Genomic DNA, 15,463 nt, shown 5'->3' with positions numbered 1-15,463 from the left:
TTATTAGCCACTAGTTTAAATGGATCAGATGTCATTTTTATGATAGATCATGTTGTTTCAACTGGATCTGACCTATTCTTTAAGTTCTTATAATTAAATTCTCAGCATTTTAAAACACATTTAAAACAGATTCAGTCAGGATGTATTTAAAATGTATGACAATGTAATTATTTTCTTAATATTTTCTCATGGAGAGGTGGAAAATGTTCTATATGGTCTGTAAAAAGAACTCATTTCGAGGAATAAGATGAAAGGTTTCCAAGTTATGGTGGAGGAGTGGTTATGTTTACCTAAGAGTATATAAAATGTTATCCCAAGGAAAAGGGTCTGCTTGTGTGGGTGTTAGAAAATAATCTTTGATTTCAGTAAGCTCATATTGTTTCATCCTTGAGGCCTTAGTGAGAAATTAGGCTCAATGGTTCAGCAAGGAATTGGAAATTATCCTTGTAGACAACATCCCAACTTCTGCTAATATGTGGCAGGAGGTACACAAAAGGGAGAGGGGTCCTCATGGAGATTTCAAAGTTCCACTCATGGAGTATCCTAAAATGTCAATAAAAGACTTTATTCATAAATAACTGATATGCGGTTATTTACGTCTGTACATTTGTCTTGAAAAGTCTGTAACCATCCAGTTTTTTTTTTTTTTTGCAAACTCTACATAAAACATCCAAACTGTCCATTTTGTTCAGTACAATATAACACAGCTGTTTGGCATTACCAAATATATATGTATATATATTTATAGATCTGTACATGTGCTGAAAAGAAGCCAGTGCAGCCTTCTCTAAGAAGTCCGTTCAAGTTTACTGTACAACATTCAGAATTTACATTGATAATACAAGGCACAAAAAGTGTGGTATGAAGCCAAGGCCATGCTTTATTTAAACTCTTTTCTGGCTTGCTCACTCCTTCAGCTTCATGTCAAATTTAGTGTTCAGCTTTACTTTTCAAATTATACTTGTTTTGGCTTTGAACACATCAAATAAAAGTTGAGAGTGGTATGGGTTTGAGATATGAATCACTTGCAAGAACACCCCCATGTACCTTCCCAAAATAAACAGAACAAATTAAAATCTGTTTTAAATTCTTCCATACAGAAATGGAGGTTCATAAGAACTAATTTTTTTGTACGTGTGAATTTGGGTTAGAAAGTAAGCCAACTTTCTTCTACCAGCTTATGTTTACAAGATTTCTAGGTCAAGATTTGACTGCATGTGTTGATCAAATACAAGCGTGAAGGATGGAAATTCTGTCATTACTCCAATGAATAAAAGGAGAAAGTTGTGCTCCTGACCAGAAAATTTTGGCAGTCTGAGTGTTTCCCCAACTTCTTGCAGAGAAGTGTGGAGTGGGAGCATGGTGGAGGATGAGCCTCAAAGATGTTCCTGAAGGATGGTTTTCAGGGTCTCTCAGATGAGGGTCAGGGGGCTGCATCCTGTGTTCTCCCTCTCAGCACCATCAGAACTGGTGAACTGTGCCGTATTAGAACTGTTAGATCCAATTCTTATTGGAATATCTGTGTTGTTGTTAAAGTGAGTCATAAGGCATGATATTCTACTTATACATGTCTTTCAAATATCATCTCTCCTTTGATGAGTCACCAGAACCACAATTTAATCTCTACCTGCAATAGATACTAAGTTTTCAAGGAATTAAATAAATTGTTCACTTTTGGAATTTGGAATTAAATATGCTTGACATAAATGAAATGCTTTTGTACCATTAGCAATTTGTAAGAAAAAAGGGAATTTTCATTGTAATCAGGTCTTTTGTAAAATAATTTTGATACATATTTCCATTCATTCAAAGAACTTTCCAATTTCAGTGATGTATTCTGTAATCAAAAGTATATATAAATTTCTGGAAAAGAAACTTAATCCCCATTAAACCTAATAGTAGGGTTAGGGAAGGAAATTTTTAAGCTTAGGCCTAAACATGAAGCTTACTGTCTTTTTAATCTTTGGGTTCAGTTGAGGGTAGGTTCCAAGACATGAAGTTTAAATGTTATTGTCTTAGGCCCACCTCATGAAGACATTCCAAATCCATGATCTTAACAGCAAAAGGAAAAAGCAATGAGTAGCTGCTTCAAAAACCACAATTATTCTATGTGAGTTAAATTTCCTACTTCAGATCACAGTACTACACACTAGTGACTAATAGCCAGGTCTGGTTTCCATCCCCTTTTATCTTTTGAAAAATGACAGCATTCTAAATTGCTGTTTTGACTCTGTTGATGACCCTGGAGTGGGGATGCAAGGAGTCCATGAGAAACCCTGGCTCTCCTAGAACTGCTTTTGCAAAACACACCACATGCTGTCGATACAGCCAAACAGCTTTGTAACTGCAGCTTTTGAAAGAGTTTGGAAAGGAGAAACACAAAATATGCAACACATCTAAGATTAGTAACATTTTCACTTTTGTGACATTTGACAAAATACGTTTTTGCTTGTAGTTCAGGAAAAAGTCTATGCAGACAAAATAGTGGAAACTACGGAAAAGGTGGCCATTCAGCTGTTGGCTAAAGCATCAATTTTCAAATACAGCGCTATGGCAACAAACACCAAAAGGCTAAGAAAATTTTTTCACCATCTGCATGCCATCATTTTGCTCTCCCATTTGCTGTAGCTGTCACCTTGAGTCCAGTCAATGGGGAGCTACTGCGGATTCGAACATTGCAATGTTTCATGAGGAAACAGAATGAAAATGGGCCACGCAGTGGGCCAGACAGGCATGCTGCTCAGCAACTTCCTGCTTCCTGCAGCCTTTACAGAGCTGAAACAGAGACCTCAGGGAACATCATCTTCAGCAAATCTGACTGCTAGATCGTTCAACACAGTCACAGAGGGCAGAGAGACCAAGAAATTAAAGAGAAAATGGCTAAAAGGAAAAACAAATACATTTCAAGAGAATTTATAACATTATGGAATTCACAGGTATATTTGTCAAAAGTTGGCAAGTAGAGAAACATTATCTAAAACCTATTATAACATGTTACTATCTACTTTGTTTATCAATCCTGGTGTTGAGAATTTTTATCAAGCAAAATAACTGCAGTTAATCCAGGACTTTAATCCGAAGAGAATCTTGTTTTAGCAATATGACTTAACATTCCCTCTTAAAGCCAACTGAAAGAAAAATATGAGGACCATGACAAAGGATAACTTCTGTAGTCAGAACAAAAGTAAGAGAAAAGTCCCCTCTTTAAAGGGAACGGTATCAATTCTTTTCATCTTTTACAAAAAGGCCAATAAAATTTTTGTGGGAGTACATCTGAATTTTATGAGACTTCCTGCACCAGTAAATGAAGTTTGCATTTAAATCTATATAGTGAGTTTCCTTTTGGCTTAAAGGATTTTAATGTAAGCCAGTAAGACTGTACAGCAATGTTGTAAAAAGTATAAATTAGCTTTAATGATGCTGTCTGGCAAAGCTGTGAATTGTGCCATTTTGGTGGCATGATTTTTAGTCATGTTTAAGGCATGACTGTTAGACTTAAATGTCTTTGAACACTGAGAGATTTGGCCTTAAGTGGGATGTTTTGAAAAATCAACCTATAAAGTATTTAGGGCCACTTTTACTTTAGGCTTCAGTTTTTCACTCAGATCATAAGACTTCCAAATTGAGTGCTTAGACTAATGAGTAAATATCTGTCAAGAGAAGTATTTGTGTTATGACAGGTAAATATCATAGAAAAAGCTTTGGGTCACAGTAAATAACCATGAGTTCAAATGTGAACTAAGACTTTATCTGACCTGCAATCCCTTTCCCTGCCACATACACACCTTGGTCTATAAATCTCACAAACATGGGTTCTCTTTGAAATTCTTTTGTATAGCACTGCACAATCTTAATATTCAATGACCACAGAATCTCATACATTAATATAGAAATCCTATGTAGTATAATAGCAGAAGAAAGAAATGTAAAGGAAAAATATGAATGGAACGATGAATTTGAATGAACCTTGAGCTGAAATCTGAGGTGAATCATATTAACCTCTCCCTTTGTTACTCTATGCCATGTGATGATCAATTTCATTGTTAAATCCAGACCCAAAGAAAAATCCCCCAAAGTGGAGGAAATTCCAGACATACAGGGATTAACAATCATCTCATCTCATTTTAAAATAATCTAGATAGGTCCCAAGGGAAGGGAAGTCACTTAAATTTTTCATCTCTTTAAAGAAAAAAAGACAAAAATTCTACATAGGACCTGTGTAGATTCATAGAATACATACAACAGTTATATGGCCAACTAGAAGAAAAGAGGAAAAACATGTAAGATGATTTAAAACAAAATCCTCCAAAGTGTATGTTAACATAGGGTCTGTCATGTGCTTTAAACAGGTTATTCCTCCACAGATTAATGCAGACTTCATCTGCCCCAATCAGGCCAGTCAACTCTCTGGTATAACTCTCTGATGACTAGCCATCCATCTCCAACTTTCTCTCAAAAGTCATATTAGTAATATCAAGTGATTTATCTTTTCATACTGTCTCTGAATTGTTCCCTAGAAGAAATAAACAAGTGGAGCACATTAGCAAAAGGGTGTTCTCCTGACTTAGTGATGATATTTTGAAAATATGCTCGATGGTTCTAAGATGATTTGTTCTATGTAATAAGCCTTTGGTTCCTGAGAAAAGCAAGATGCTTTTGAGTTATGTATAGTAAAGCTTTCTGTCTAATCCAGGGGACCACATATACCACACATTAGTTAGAGGAAGTGGCCAAGGCATTGAACACTGTTTCAATGCTTATCCATGGTATTATAAATTCAACCTGTCTTCAGCTCTTTTTCCACTTGGGAGGAGATCCACAATACTTTCTTTTCAAAAAAGGGACCTATAAGATTTAAAAAAAATGATTATATGCCCATTGTCAAATACTATTTCCCTCATTCCCTACCTATTTTTATTCTATTCTAATGTAGCCAACCTCTAAGGAACTAATTAGGTGCCTTGTAGTTAATCTTGGTTCTTGACTTTGGTTGTCCTGATTGTGGACTGCTCCTGACATCAACTAGCTAATGGGCAGTAGCATGTTCATCTTTAGCCTACCAGGATATCTTGTCAAAAATAACTGCATAGGGTAAAAAAAAAAAAAAAATGGAGTCAAGAGTTAAGATGAGCGTCATGAATTATCTGTGAATTTTAATTCTCTATAATGTTACTGCCTCCTCTTTTAAAAAAATTATAAAGTGAAGTAGTTCTATAGAGAAAACCATGTGGTGAAGGTGAGCAGCCAGAGCTTGAAGGCTCCTGCAGGATCCATGTGGTTCCTGGGACACCATGGTAGAGGTATTCCTTCGGTCTGTTTACTCAGGTGTCACTCAGAGCAAAGACTATCTGCTAATTCCCCAAGAGGCAAAAGGAAGATGATCCATGGCCCTACTGCGAGGTTTTGTGATGATCTAGGACCAAAAGGTTGGAAAATTTCTAGAACTTGAGTTGGAAAGGACAGTAAAACTCCTCATTCCCTTATCACAAAACTACTGTCAAACTGGATCAACATCTGTCTCCCAGAGTGACTGCTTATTTAAGAACTGTGACATCTGTAGCTCATATGTATCCCTTGACCTGGCTAGACCTTTACTATCTCCATACCCATGTAATAAGCTGTGTTCTAATAGCACTCTGAAATTTGAGTGGTTAATCTGGGAACAGAGATGCTCATGTTAAATCAGATAAAATCAATTTTCATATCCAAAGGTCTTACTATGTTCCTTGAACTCTTTCTTCTCCACTGGGTAAAGGAAGATGAGAAGAAATGGGTAAGTTTATCTCTGGGAAAAATGAAGATGAGGTATACTACAAGAACTAGTTTGTGGTCTATCTTATTTTTAAGTCTTGTCTCCATTAAGCGGCTAGTATAAACAGGAAATTGGTGCTGGTGTGAAAAGATTCAGATTCTAAATTGTATATCTCCTCCTTGACACTGGTGAAGTCATACAAATGGTTTGACAACCCTATCTCACTTCTAAAACCCAGTTTTACAATCCCAAATTCACAGATGCTAGTTGGTAGAGAACTTTGACCATCTGGCACCAGAATCAGCTGGTCCTATAGAGCACATCATTCAAAACCTGTCTCAGAACATGCACTTAATCAATTTCTGCCTTCCCAGGTTTATCGTAGCTCATCTCTTCCCACAGCTACTTCAGTGTAGATATGCCCTCACTTCTATCCTTGCCACTCCAAATCTGAGGATGGCATCTAGTGTTAACCTGTGTGTGGCTTCAGAGGAGACAGTACAACTCTCCTGTGTCTGAAAGAGCTTTTACTTTTCATTACTAACATCTTTCATCTATACAAATTTCAGTTTCTTCAACCAAGGAATCTCACTGATCATAAAGGCTGAATTTCCCAAATGCCACTGGGTAGAAAGCTGCCTCTTTCTTTTCCATTTAAAACAATGTCCCAAAGCTGGCCATCCTTCTGCCTCCTAAGGGAGTTGACTAGAGTCCATTTTGCCTGCTGTAGTTGAAGTCGGGTTCATCAAGCTGGGATTCTGTAATGTTCGAGAGTTTCATGTGTGTCCTTCCAATTTCTTCAAGGGCACAGGCCAGGGAGTCAAGGTCACCATCATGCTGATGACGAGCTTCCCACAGGTTCAAAATGACAGCAGATGGGCTACTTTGTGTAGCAAAATAAGATAAATTCCTAGAGAGAGTTAAAAAATAAAAATCACCGTATGAAAATTTTAAATAAACTTTAGTAGATATTATTTCCATAGGGGTAGAAAGTTATACTAAGGTAGATCTGGGGTAGTCTAGTTTGTATCACAACCTTCAACTGAAACTGTACTTCGAAATACTACCAATGGCCACCTTAGCCTCCAAGTCTTGTCTCTGTTCTCTTTAACAGTACGTGTTTCTTGACCACCCCCTTGAAATTACACCATTAGTTTATGTGATGATATAACTCATTCCTATCTTTCAACATATCTGATTCCTCCTTCCTTCAGTAAACACAAGAATTGCCAAGGGTTTATCTTTGATCTCTTGGTCTTCCTTTTTTCCTCAGTGGACCCATATATGAAATGGAGTAGTTAATTCTGTGTCTGAATCTGTATCTCCAATCCTATCAGTTGATGAGAGCTAGTTACAGATCTCTAAATGCTTTAGGGTTGCTCTGATTACATGTCCCTTCATTTCCTCAAACTCAACAGTCCCAGGAACTGATACCATCTCCCTGCCTCCAAATTAGTTCCCTTTGTAACTATAACAAGTATCCTAGCATTTATGATGGTATCTTTCTCTTCTCACACTATGGCATTTGGATTTGATCCCTCCCTTAGTATTGTTTCTTTATTTTTGATGTATTCATTGGCTTCAGACTTCCTCTCCAGTCATTCTACTTGTAAGTAATTTATATGCCATCACTTTTTGGCCTACATCAGCCAAAGGTTTTCAAATTTTGTCTCCAAATCCTCCATCTAATTCATGCTGCATTTTGTTTCCTCAATCATATTTATTGTAATTGTTTTCAATGTCTTCTTTTGTCAGTCCTCACCACTGAGATATAGATCTCTGGAAATCTCTTATATATGTATGTATGTATTTATTTTTGGTACCAGAGATCAAACTCAGGACCTTGCACTTGTAAGGCAGGCAGTGTCACTGAGCTAAATCCCCAGCCTCTCATATGTATATATATATAAACACACACACACACACACACACACACACATATATATATCCCCAAGTCCACTTTTGGTCCTTGAGCCATCAGTCCTGACTTTGGTAATACTTTGTTTCTTGCTTTCATTTAATCTATTCCACTCACTAGGAATGTCCACTTCCTTCCTTTGCCCCGATTTTCAAGAGCATACACTCCTACAAAGTGTGGTTCTAATCTCATTTCCTCTTTCCTCAAAATGATTTGTCTCATCTGAAATTTTGTTATCCTTGGTTTAAACTTTTATATCTGGTGTGTATTAGTGAGTGAACTTTGTCTTGCCAATTTGACTATAAACACTTGAAAGTTAAGGATCATATTTAAATAAGTCTCTGAATTTGCTACAGCGCTTATCATAACACTATGACAGGTGTTTATTTGACACCCATTACCAGAATAATTGAATCTTACAAGACGTTTTTCAGGTGATACAGTTTCTTCTGTGAAAAAATGATAACTGTTTGGACAGTAATTTTGCTGTGATGAAGACTAGGATAACACAAAGGATTAAAGGTCGCCGTTTTTCATAGGGCTCTTACAGTAAGGACAGAAATGTCACTTCTGCTGAAATTCTGATGAGTTAAAGCTTTTTCAGAGAATTGTCTGCTTTAGGAATGATACTACTCCCTGGCACTATGCTCGGCATATACTCACAAAGTGGATTTATATAGAGAAGAGCACTTGGAAGAGAAGAAACATTTTTAATGGCACATTACCATATACAAGCAACACACACACATTCAAAGAAGTTCTGAATGAATAAAATGCTGTCTTTTCTAAAAGTCTTAACAGAGCATTTACAGCCAGATGATTGTCTTATAACACAGATATGAAGGTCATTACATATACAATCCACTACCTATGTAACTTTAACTGAGAAAGGAAGGTGGCCAACTCAAAAGTGTTCTTTCTAGTTTCATTTTAAACTTTTTCCTTCCTTTCTTTTTTCTTTTTTTAAATGATTACTTTTTCCTGAATAGAAATGTTACAACTAACCCTGCTTCAGTCATTGAAGGAATTCTTTTTCTTTTATTGGAGAACTCTGTTGTGAATATTGGCACTTCTTCCTGGCCATGTGGAAATGTTATTATCTCCCTACACACACCCTCATTCATTTTCAGGCAGAATAGATTGAAAGAATAGTGGAGAACAAAGCACCCTGAGAACTGAGGTGGGAGAGGACTCTGGGTAGCCTCTGCAACCATCTCTTTTCATATCCATTATCAGAATAATGACTATGGACATACTTTTGTTTTTATGATCCCCATTTTTTTTCACAAGCAGCACTGGCTTTTCCACAATTTTACTGAGCATTCATGTTTTGTATTTGCTATTGAGCATCAAGGAACTGGGGTAGTGTAGGAGTGACTGGAAAGAATCCTTATGCTCCCACTAACCCAAAAGATAAACTGTAAATCTATTTCGGGATTGACAAATGTTTTCTGTAAAGGGCCAGACAGTAATATTTCTGGCCTTGGCGGGTCACATTTCTGGCCTTGGGAGGTCTTTATGGCAGCTACTCCACTCTGCCAAGGTAATGTGAAAAAGCAGTGTTTGGCAATACATGTGCTAATTGCGTGGTTGTCTTCCAATAAAACTTCATGTCATGACACTGAAATTTGATTGTTAAACAGTTTCCATGTCTCTCGAATTATTACTCTCCTTTTGAGTTTTCCTAACCATTTAAAAATGTAAGAAAAACTCTTAGCTTGTGGCTATGAAAACAGGCCATAGGCCAGGTGTAGCTGTCACCATTGCATCGACCCCTTCCCTCTGCTATTTATGAATCAAAATAGATGTCCATAGCTAAGAGTTATTGGAAAGATTAGCTTGAGCATTCTGCTTTGGAGTGCACTTGCAAATAAGCACCTGGATGGCCAAAGTTCCTGAATCCCAAGCTATGTGTTTTGCTTCAAGTACTCTGAGAGCTTTATCCTTTTAAATGTTGGAGAATCTTTGACACTTGAAGACATGATAGGAAGACTGACCATAAAAAGCACAGTCATGAGACAGGCATAGAGAATATGTTTTGAAAGTGATGGTGAATTTTTGTTTCAATACAACATGAAAAATATCCTTGAATCTAAATGGGCTAGAATGTGTTCTGGGTACACCTGCTTAGAGGAAGGTAGGACTTAGAGCCTGGAGCAGAAGGACTCCTGCAAGCCATGTGACACTGAATAGTCCCACAAGTGTCCAGAGTTTGGAAAAGGCACCAAGGGCTAAAAGGAAGCTAAGTGATCAAAAGAGTGAGAAATAAAGCTCACTTGGCACAAATCTCTGAACATATTGTAGCTAGTGAAATGTGCTTCCCAAAGCAAGTTTTAGATGTATTCTTTGAATTTACACAAGCACACTCATCATAACACATCCAAATTTCAAATTCTATGTCATTTAATAGACCCATAGAGGAGCCTATCAGCCTTTTTACAAATAATATAATCAGCTTTGCAGTTAATAAGTATTAAAGTGTACCTACCTGTCTCCAACAGAAAAATGAATATCTAAAAACCAAATCCTAATAGACTACTCCTCAAATATAGCTATGCTATTTTACTGAGCACATGGATGCAAATGCATTATGAGTTTTTGAAAATTGTTATGCCATATATCCATTTGGTTATCTTCATACCACCCTTTAGAGATTATTCTGATCCTAATCTATGTGACCTATTTCTCTTCATGATATTGCTACTACATGGGGAACCAGGAAGCAAATGTAGCCACAACTCAGGGAATTCTTACTACTACAAAATATAATTCACAGCAATAGTTGAATTTAAGTGATTTCCTAAGTCTGTCTCTCTGAAGTGAAACCAAAACACTAGGAAAAAATAGTAATCCTGAATAATTAGGCAGATTGCTAAAAGTGAAGTGTAATTGTTTTCTTTCTCTATAGACACTTTTAATGTGGCCAGTATTTATTATGTTCATCTTCAATGCTTCTGTTTTTTCCTTTTTTATGCACTGCACTTCAGGAATCTTTTTGTCATAGCCTTTGCAAATTCTGTTCCACTGAGGTAACATAGAAAATTAAGATTTAGTTTCTGTGATGCAATAAAGATGTTATCTATAAAGGGAAGTAAGATTATCTAATCTCTGAAATTTAGAAATTTACTTTAGAAGCATTGTATGACTTCAGTTCAATTCATAGGCTCTAAAACAAATAGACTATGACTTGATCTTTGGAACTTTCACTGAACAAGAACAAGTAAACTATAAAATACATATGCTAAGAGAGCTGAATATATTTATCCATGTAAGCTCATTGAATACTAATTGTTTATTAAATTTAATTTTGTTTGGTCGAACTTAAGTACTCTCTATAGACTGAAGTTCCTGGGGATTTGTTTCATTATGGTGATAAACTTCATCTTTCCTAACCTTCCCCATCCCCATCCCTCAGCTCCAATTAAAAGCCTGTGCTTTATGTGGAAACCAGGGTAGAACTGAAAACGTGAATCTTCATCAATTCCAATAGTTAGGCACCAGACAACTTACGAAGCTAAAGGTGCTCTTAAATTTTAATTTTATTAGTACATGTTTGCAGTACAGAATGATACATTCATTGTGGGGAGTTGGTACATGTAGATACCATATCTTAATTCTTTTTACATCTTCTTGCCCCATACCCCCCATCTCTTGGTTATATAGAATCTTAATTTTCAAAACACATCTTTATACTAATAGCTGTGTTAAGCTAATACTGAATTTAGGTTACGTTTAAAGACGTTTGAGGATAGTTATTGAACTTTATGATTTGTTTTTGGCATACAAGCTGAGAGGCAAAGAGGAGAATTGAGAGGTCATGATAAGATTCTGCCATATAAGGTCTTTATAAATTATTGAAACACAGGGCTAATTTTGTAAAAAGGAAAACTGGCTAGAAATGCTCCCTTTTCTTTAGTTCTGTGAAAGCTTTCAGATCTTTCAGAATCCCTGCAGTATTCAAATGCAAATAGCTAGGGACTAGTACATCTGAATCCTCCATCAGTTAACAAAGGCTGAGATAACAGTAGTGGAGAGAAAAGGCACATGTCTTGAGTCTGTATCTTAGCCCTGGGGAACTGTACTGAAAAGCTACCAAGGGCATCCCTACTTGCATGTGGCCTAAAAGGGACTCCTTTCCATTTTCAATTCCAGATAACGAAGTCTTTTTTTTTTTTTTTCCAAGTAGCTCAGAACCATGCTACCAGGGGGCCAATGAACCTATTCACAAGGTGTAAGCCCTTCCTATGAAGAACTGAGAGAATAAATTTCAAACTAAATTACAGTAAGGGCCACATTGGAATTGGAGCCCAGTATCCTTAGCACAGAAGATACCGCCTACCAGGTATGGGGCCCTAAGTTTATCCACTATCTAGGCTTCCACTCAGCACTCAGAAGGCACCATTTGCACCCATGACAGGAGGACAGAAGTATGATTATATTCTAGGAAATATTGTCAGTCACCTTGTACTCAACTTGTGTTTTTTATGTCACGAAGAAACATATTTTAGAAGTATCTTGTTTCTAAGTAGTTTGAGTAGTATAAAAAGTGAAAACTAGGCAAGCTGCCTATAAATTGGACAAGAACAGCATATAATCCTACAGCTTAGTGTCAAAGAATTGAAACATGGTCATAATTTAAAAATATTAATATCAATGCTATCATCCTAATTTTCTTACTTAATGAAAGCCTCTTATGTGACCCACACAGCAACCCTCCATGAGGTTCTTTATGTGCAAATAGACAAACAACCTTTTTATTGAATAAACACCACACCATAAGCACTTGGCCCATTTGTCAAACTTTCACCAGAAAAATTCAGCCTAACTGGGCACTCAGCAGATAGCAAAATAGCTTCAGGACAGGGCAAGGCAGTAATTCCCTACTAACAAGCAAGGGGTGAACATTAGATGTCATAGCCCCTCTGATCTTAATGAGAATAGAATGGGTCACAGAGAACCCAAAGGAAAAGGACACTGGGGACTGAGGTCATGTTGAGATACACTCTGCCCTGACCATGAGTAATGCCTTAATTCTTTCAGGCCAATTAGTTTGGCAATAAAAATTCCCCCATTGCTATGCTCTTGCCTATTCCATTATCTGTTATTTGAAAAAGAATCACAAGATTTCTTTGGAAAATATATTAAAGCCCTGGTACCTGAAAGACTGTGAGTTGCTAAATAATAACAAAGGCAGTTGTGGTGTTTTTTCAGTTCTCCAGTTTTACTTCTGATGAGATATGCCTAAGACAATCTCTCTCACTTGGGAAAGGAACACTACAAAATCAAAATTTCTACTTTTCTTGGGATTTGTATACATCATTGGAAAAAATAATTCAAAGTAAACTCAATTTTTCTCTTCAATAACCTTGAGACAGTCTTTGACAACCTGGAGGGCAAAGTAGAATGACCACCATTTATTCCAAGAAAAAGACCACAGTGCTAATCCTGAGTGAGGGAAGATGATATTTATACTTCTTACTTTGTAAACTACTCAATATATATTTCAATAAAACCTCACGGATAATTGAAAAGAAATAGTCCCTTAAAGGGCACTCTAATAAATAAGGTAAAATCTCTGATTTTATAATTTCAAGTTAGGAAGACATCATCTTCTGATGTACTGACACTGTCAGATGGTTCAGTATCATTTGAAATGGCACTTGCAGAAGGGGTCATTTAGACTATCATGAGGCTTTGGCTTGCCCACCATCTTTTCTGAAAACTACATTAGCTTAAAGGAGGAAAACCTCTTCCTTCAAAGGCTGGCACAAACTCACCATTGCCTAGAAAAAAATAGCAACACAATCACCTCTTAGAGCTTCTAGCAGGAGCACAAGTTTAGTTATCTTGGAGGAATATAAAATCTTTTCCATATTGCCTTGAGGATGGACACCTGCCACTTACAAACCATACACAGCTTGTTCATGGCTACACTGTCCCAGGGCTGTCTCTTCTAAGCTTCACATTAGCAGGCAGTTTCATGAGTCATTGATTTCAGTAGAATGAAGCCCCAAAACCCACTGCTTTGCTGTGTTGGGCCCTCCAGCTTCACTGTAAGGACTTTTCAAATTTCAGGCCCTGAATAAGTTTACTGGGCTAGAACCAGAAAATCTGATTTGAGCTTCATTGTATTTTGCCTCCAAGGACCTATGTAATGCTTTTGCCCTGTGTATTAATTCTCCTTAGAAGAGTCATGAAGATTGTTTTCTGGAATGGCAGCCTCACACCCATTTGTTAAAGCCTAGGATGTATTTTCTAGCTTCTAGCCTGCAGAAACAAGAACTTAGTTTGTTGTTAATTATAGTGAATTCCCAAAATTTGAAAATGAAATAGACATTCTGTATATACTTTGTATTTAACTTTTTCTGTCCCTTTTCCTCCCCTCTTTACCCCAAACCTAACTCTTGAGTTCATTCTACCTTCAGTGGATTGTTAACCATATTCAGAGCCAGATTAATAAGCTGTCTTGTGAACTTCCACTGTCCTTTCCCACTGCTCTCTGGCCATTTTCTCGCTCCTCTACATCCAATTAAGAGGGTGGACAAAGGGAATGAAAAGATTTGACCTCAGTGTGGGAAGATTCTGGTCCTCATTAAAGGTCCCGTTGAAAGATTTGGTGGAAAGAGTTGTCACAGCAGTGCTTACAGCTATGACATTTGAGGACCTCCATTTGTTCATAATTTTTATACCATCACCCATTAACCCTAACATTTGAAATATTTGATCTGTTTTAACTAGCTGACCAGTAAGAAATTTGTTTCCTTGGCAGTGCTTACACATTTCCAAACAGATATATTATTGGGGGGGGGGGGCTTGAGCAAAACTGTAAATAAGGAATAATTTATCTACTACTTTCCATTTCAGAATCCTTTCTTCCATCTGTTTACCTTCTACCCATGCACTCTTATCTCATACATTTTTTCCCATAGAAGTGTGACTAAGATGTCTAAGATGACAAGAATTTCTGCAATATGGAAATCATGAGGCCATATAAAAGAATGACCTAGAATTTTGGATACTAAGACCTGAGGGAAAAGAACATTAGCAATATAGTCTGTTTTCTTCTATGGTTAACTTTTAAATCCCTTGATGCTTGTTCATATCATTCTGTTTATGAGGGGGCATGTTTTAAGGTCAAATGTACCATTCTATAGAGTTCACATTATTCCTTCCAGAAACACTTATTGAATTATCCACAACTAGATGATCTTAGTTAGGTCTATTTAATTGCAATTTAAAAATAAGTATCACAAAAATACAAGTGTTGTGAAACTTTAGCTATGGGGGGTTACTTTTGGCTGAAGCAGGTAGTTTCTGATAATGTTTACCTGGCCAAATCCTTAATTCTCAGCCTACTCTCCAATCACATGTAGCCAAGAGCACTGAAGTGGAGAGTTACCACAGCTGAGTTTACAGACTAAAAGTGCAATCTCAGTTTGGAAATGCAGCAAGCATGGACACTGAGTAATAGAGTTTACGCAACTGTTATCTGTAGCATTCCTTATGAAGCTGCATACCTTGTTTAGTAGGACCCCTGTGCTAGAAAGTTGCAAGACCACCCATGTTCCAGTTGTACAATATACATATGGTCCTATCACACATCCTCATAACTTTCTTTTTTTGCTTTGTTTTGTTTTGGCTTTTTTTGATACCAGGGATTGAACTCTGGGACCTTGCGCTTGCCAGGCAGGCAGCGGCATCACTGAGCTAAATCCCCAGCCCTCTCATAACTTTCTATTGACTGTCTTGTCTTTCCTATTCAGATCTAAGAAGAGTGCCAGGGATTTAACTCC

General features: G+C 37.0%; 1 protein-coding gene across 11 annotated transcripts in view; it reads right to left on the bottom strand.

Moving 5' to 3' along the window:
* Positions 1-539: 539 nt before the first annotated feature.
* Unc5d (unc-5 netrin receptor D) overlaps positions 540-15,463 on the bottom strand; it is a 546,216-nt gene continuing 531,292 nt past the window's right edge. For all 11 annotated transcript variants that reach the window (XM_004855393.4, XM_004855394.4, XM_087217280.1 and 8 more), the window contains one exon: positions 540-6,662. In XM_004855393.4, the coding sequence (XP_004855450.2) occupies positions 6,458-6,662 (205 nt within the window). In that variant the 3' untranslated portion in view covers positions 540-6,457. The remainder of the gene's footprint in view (positions 6,663-15,463) is intronic.

The sequence above is a fragment of the Heterocephalus glaber genome, unplaced genomic scaffold, assembly GCF_053883595.1.
Source record: "Heterocephalus glaber isolate CG9 unplaced genomic scaffold, H.glaber_assembly_v1.0 deba00001461, whole genome shotgun sequence".
NCBI lineage: Eukaryota > Metazoa > Chordata > Mammalia > Rodentia > Bathyergidae > Heterocephalus > Heterocephalus glaber.
This window is presented reverse-complemented; position numbering and strand designations above follow the sequence as displayed.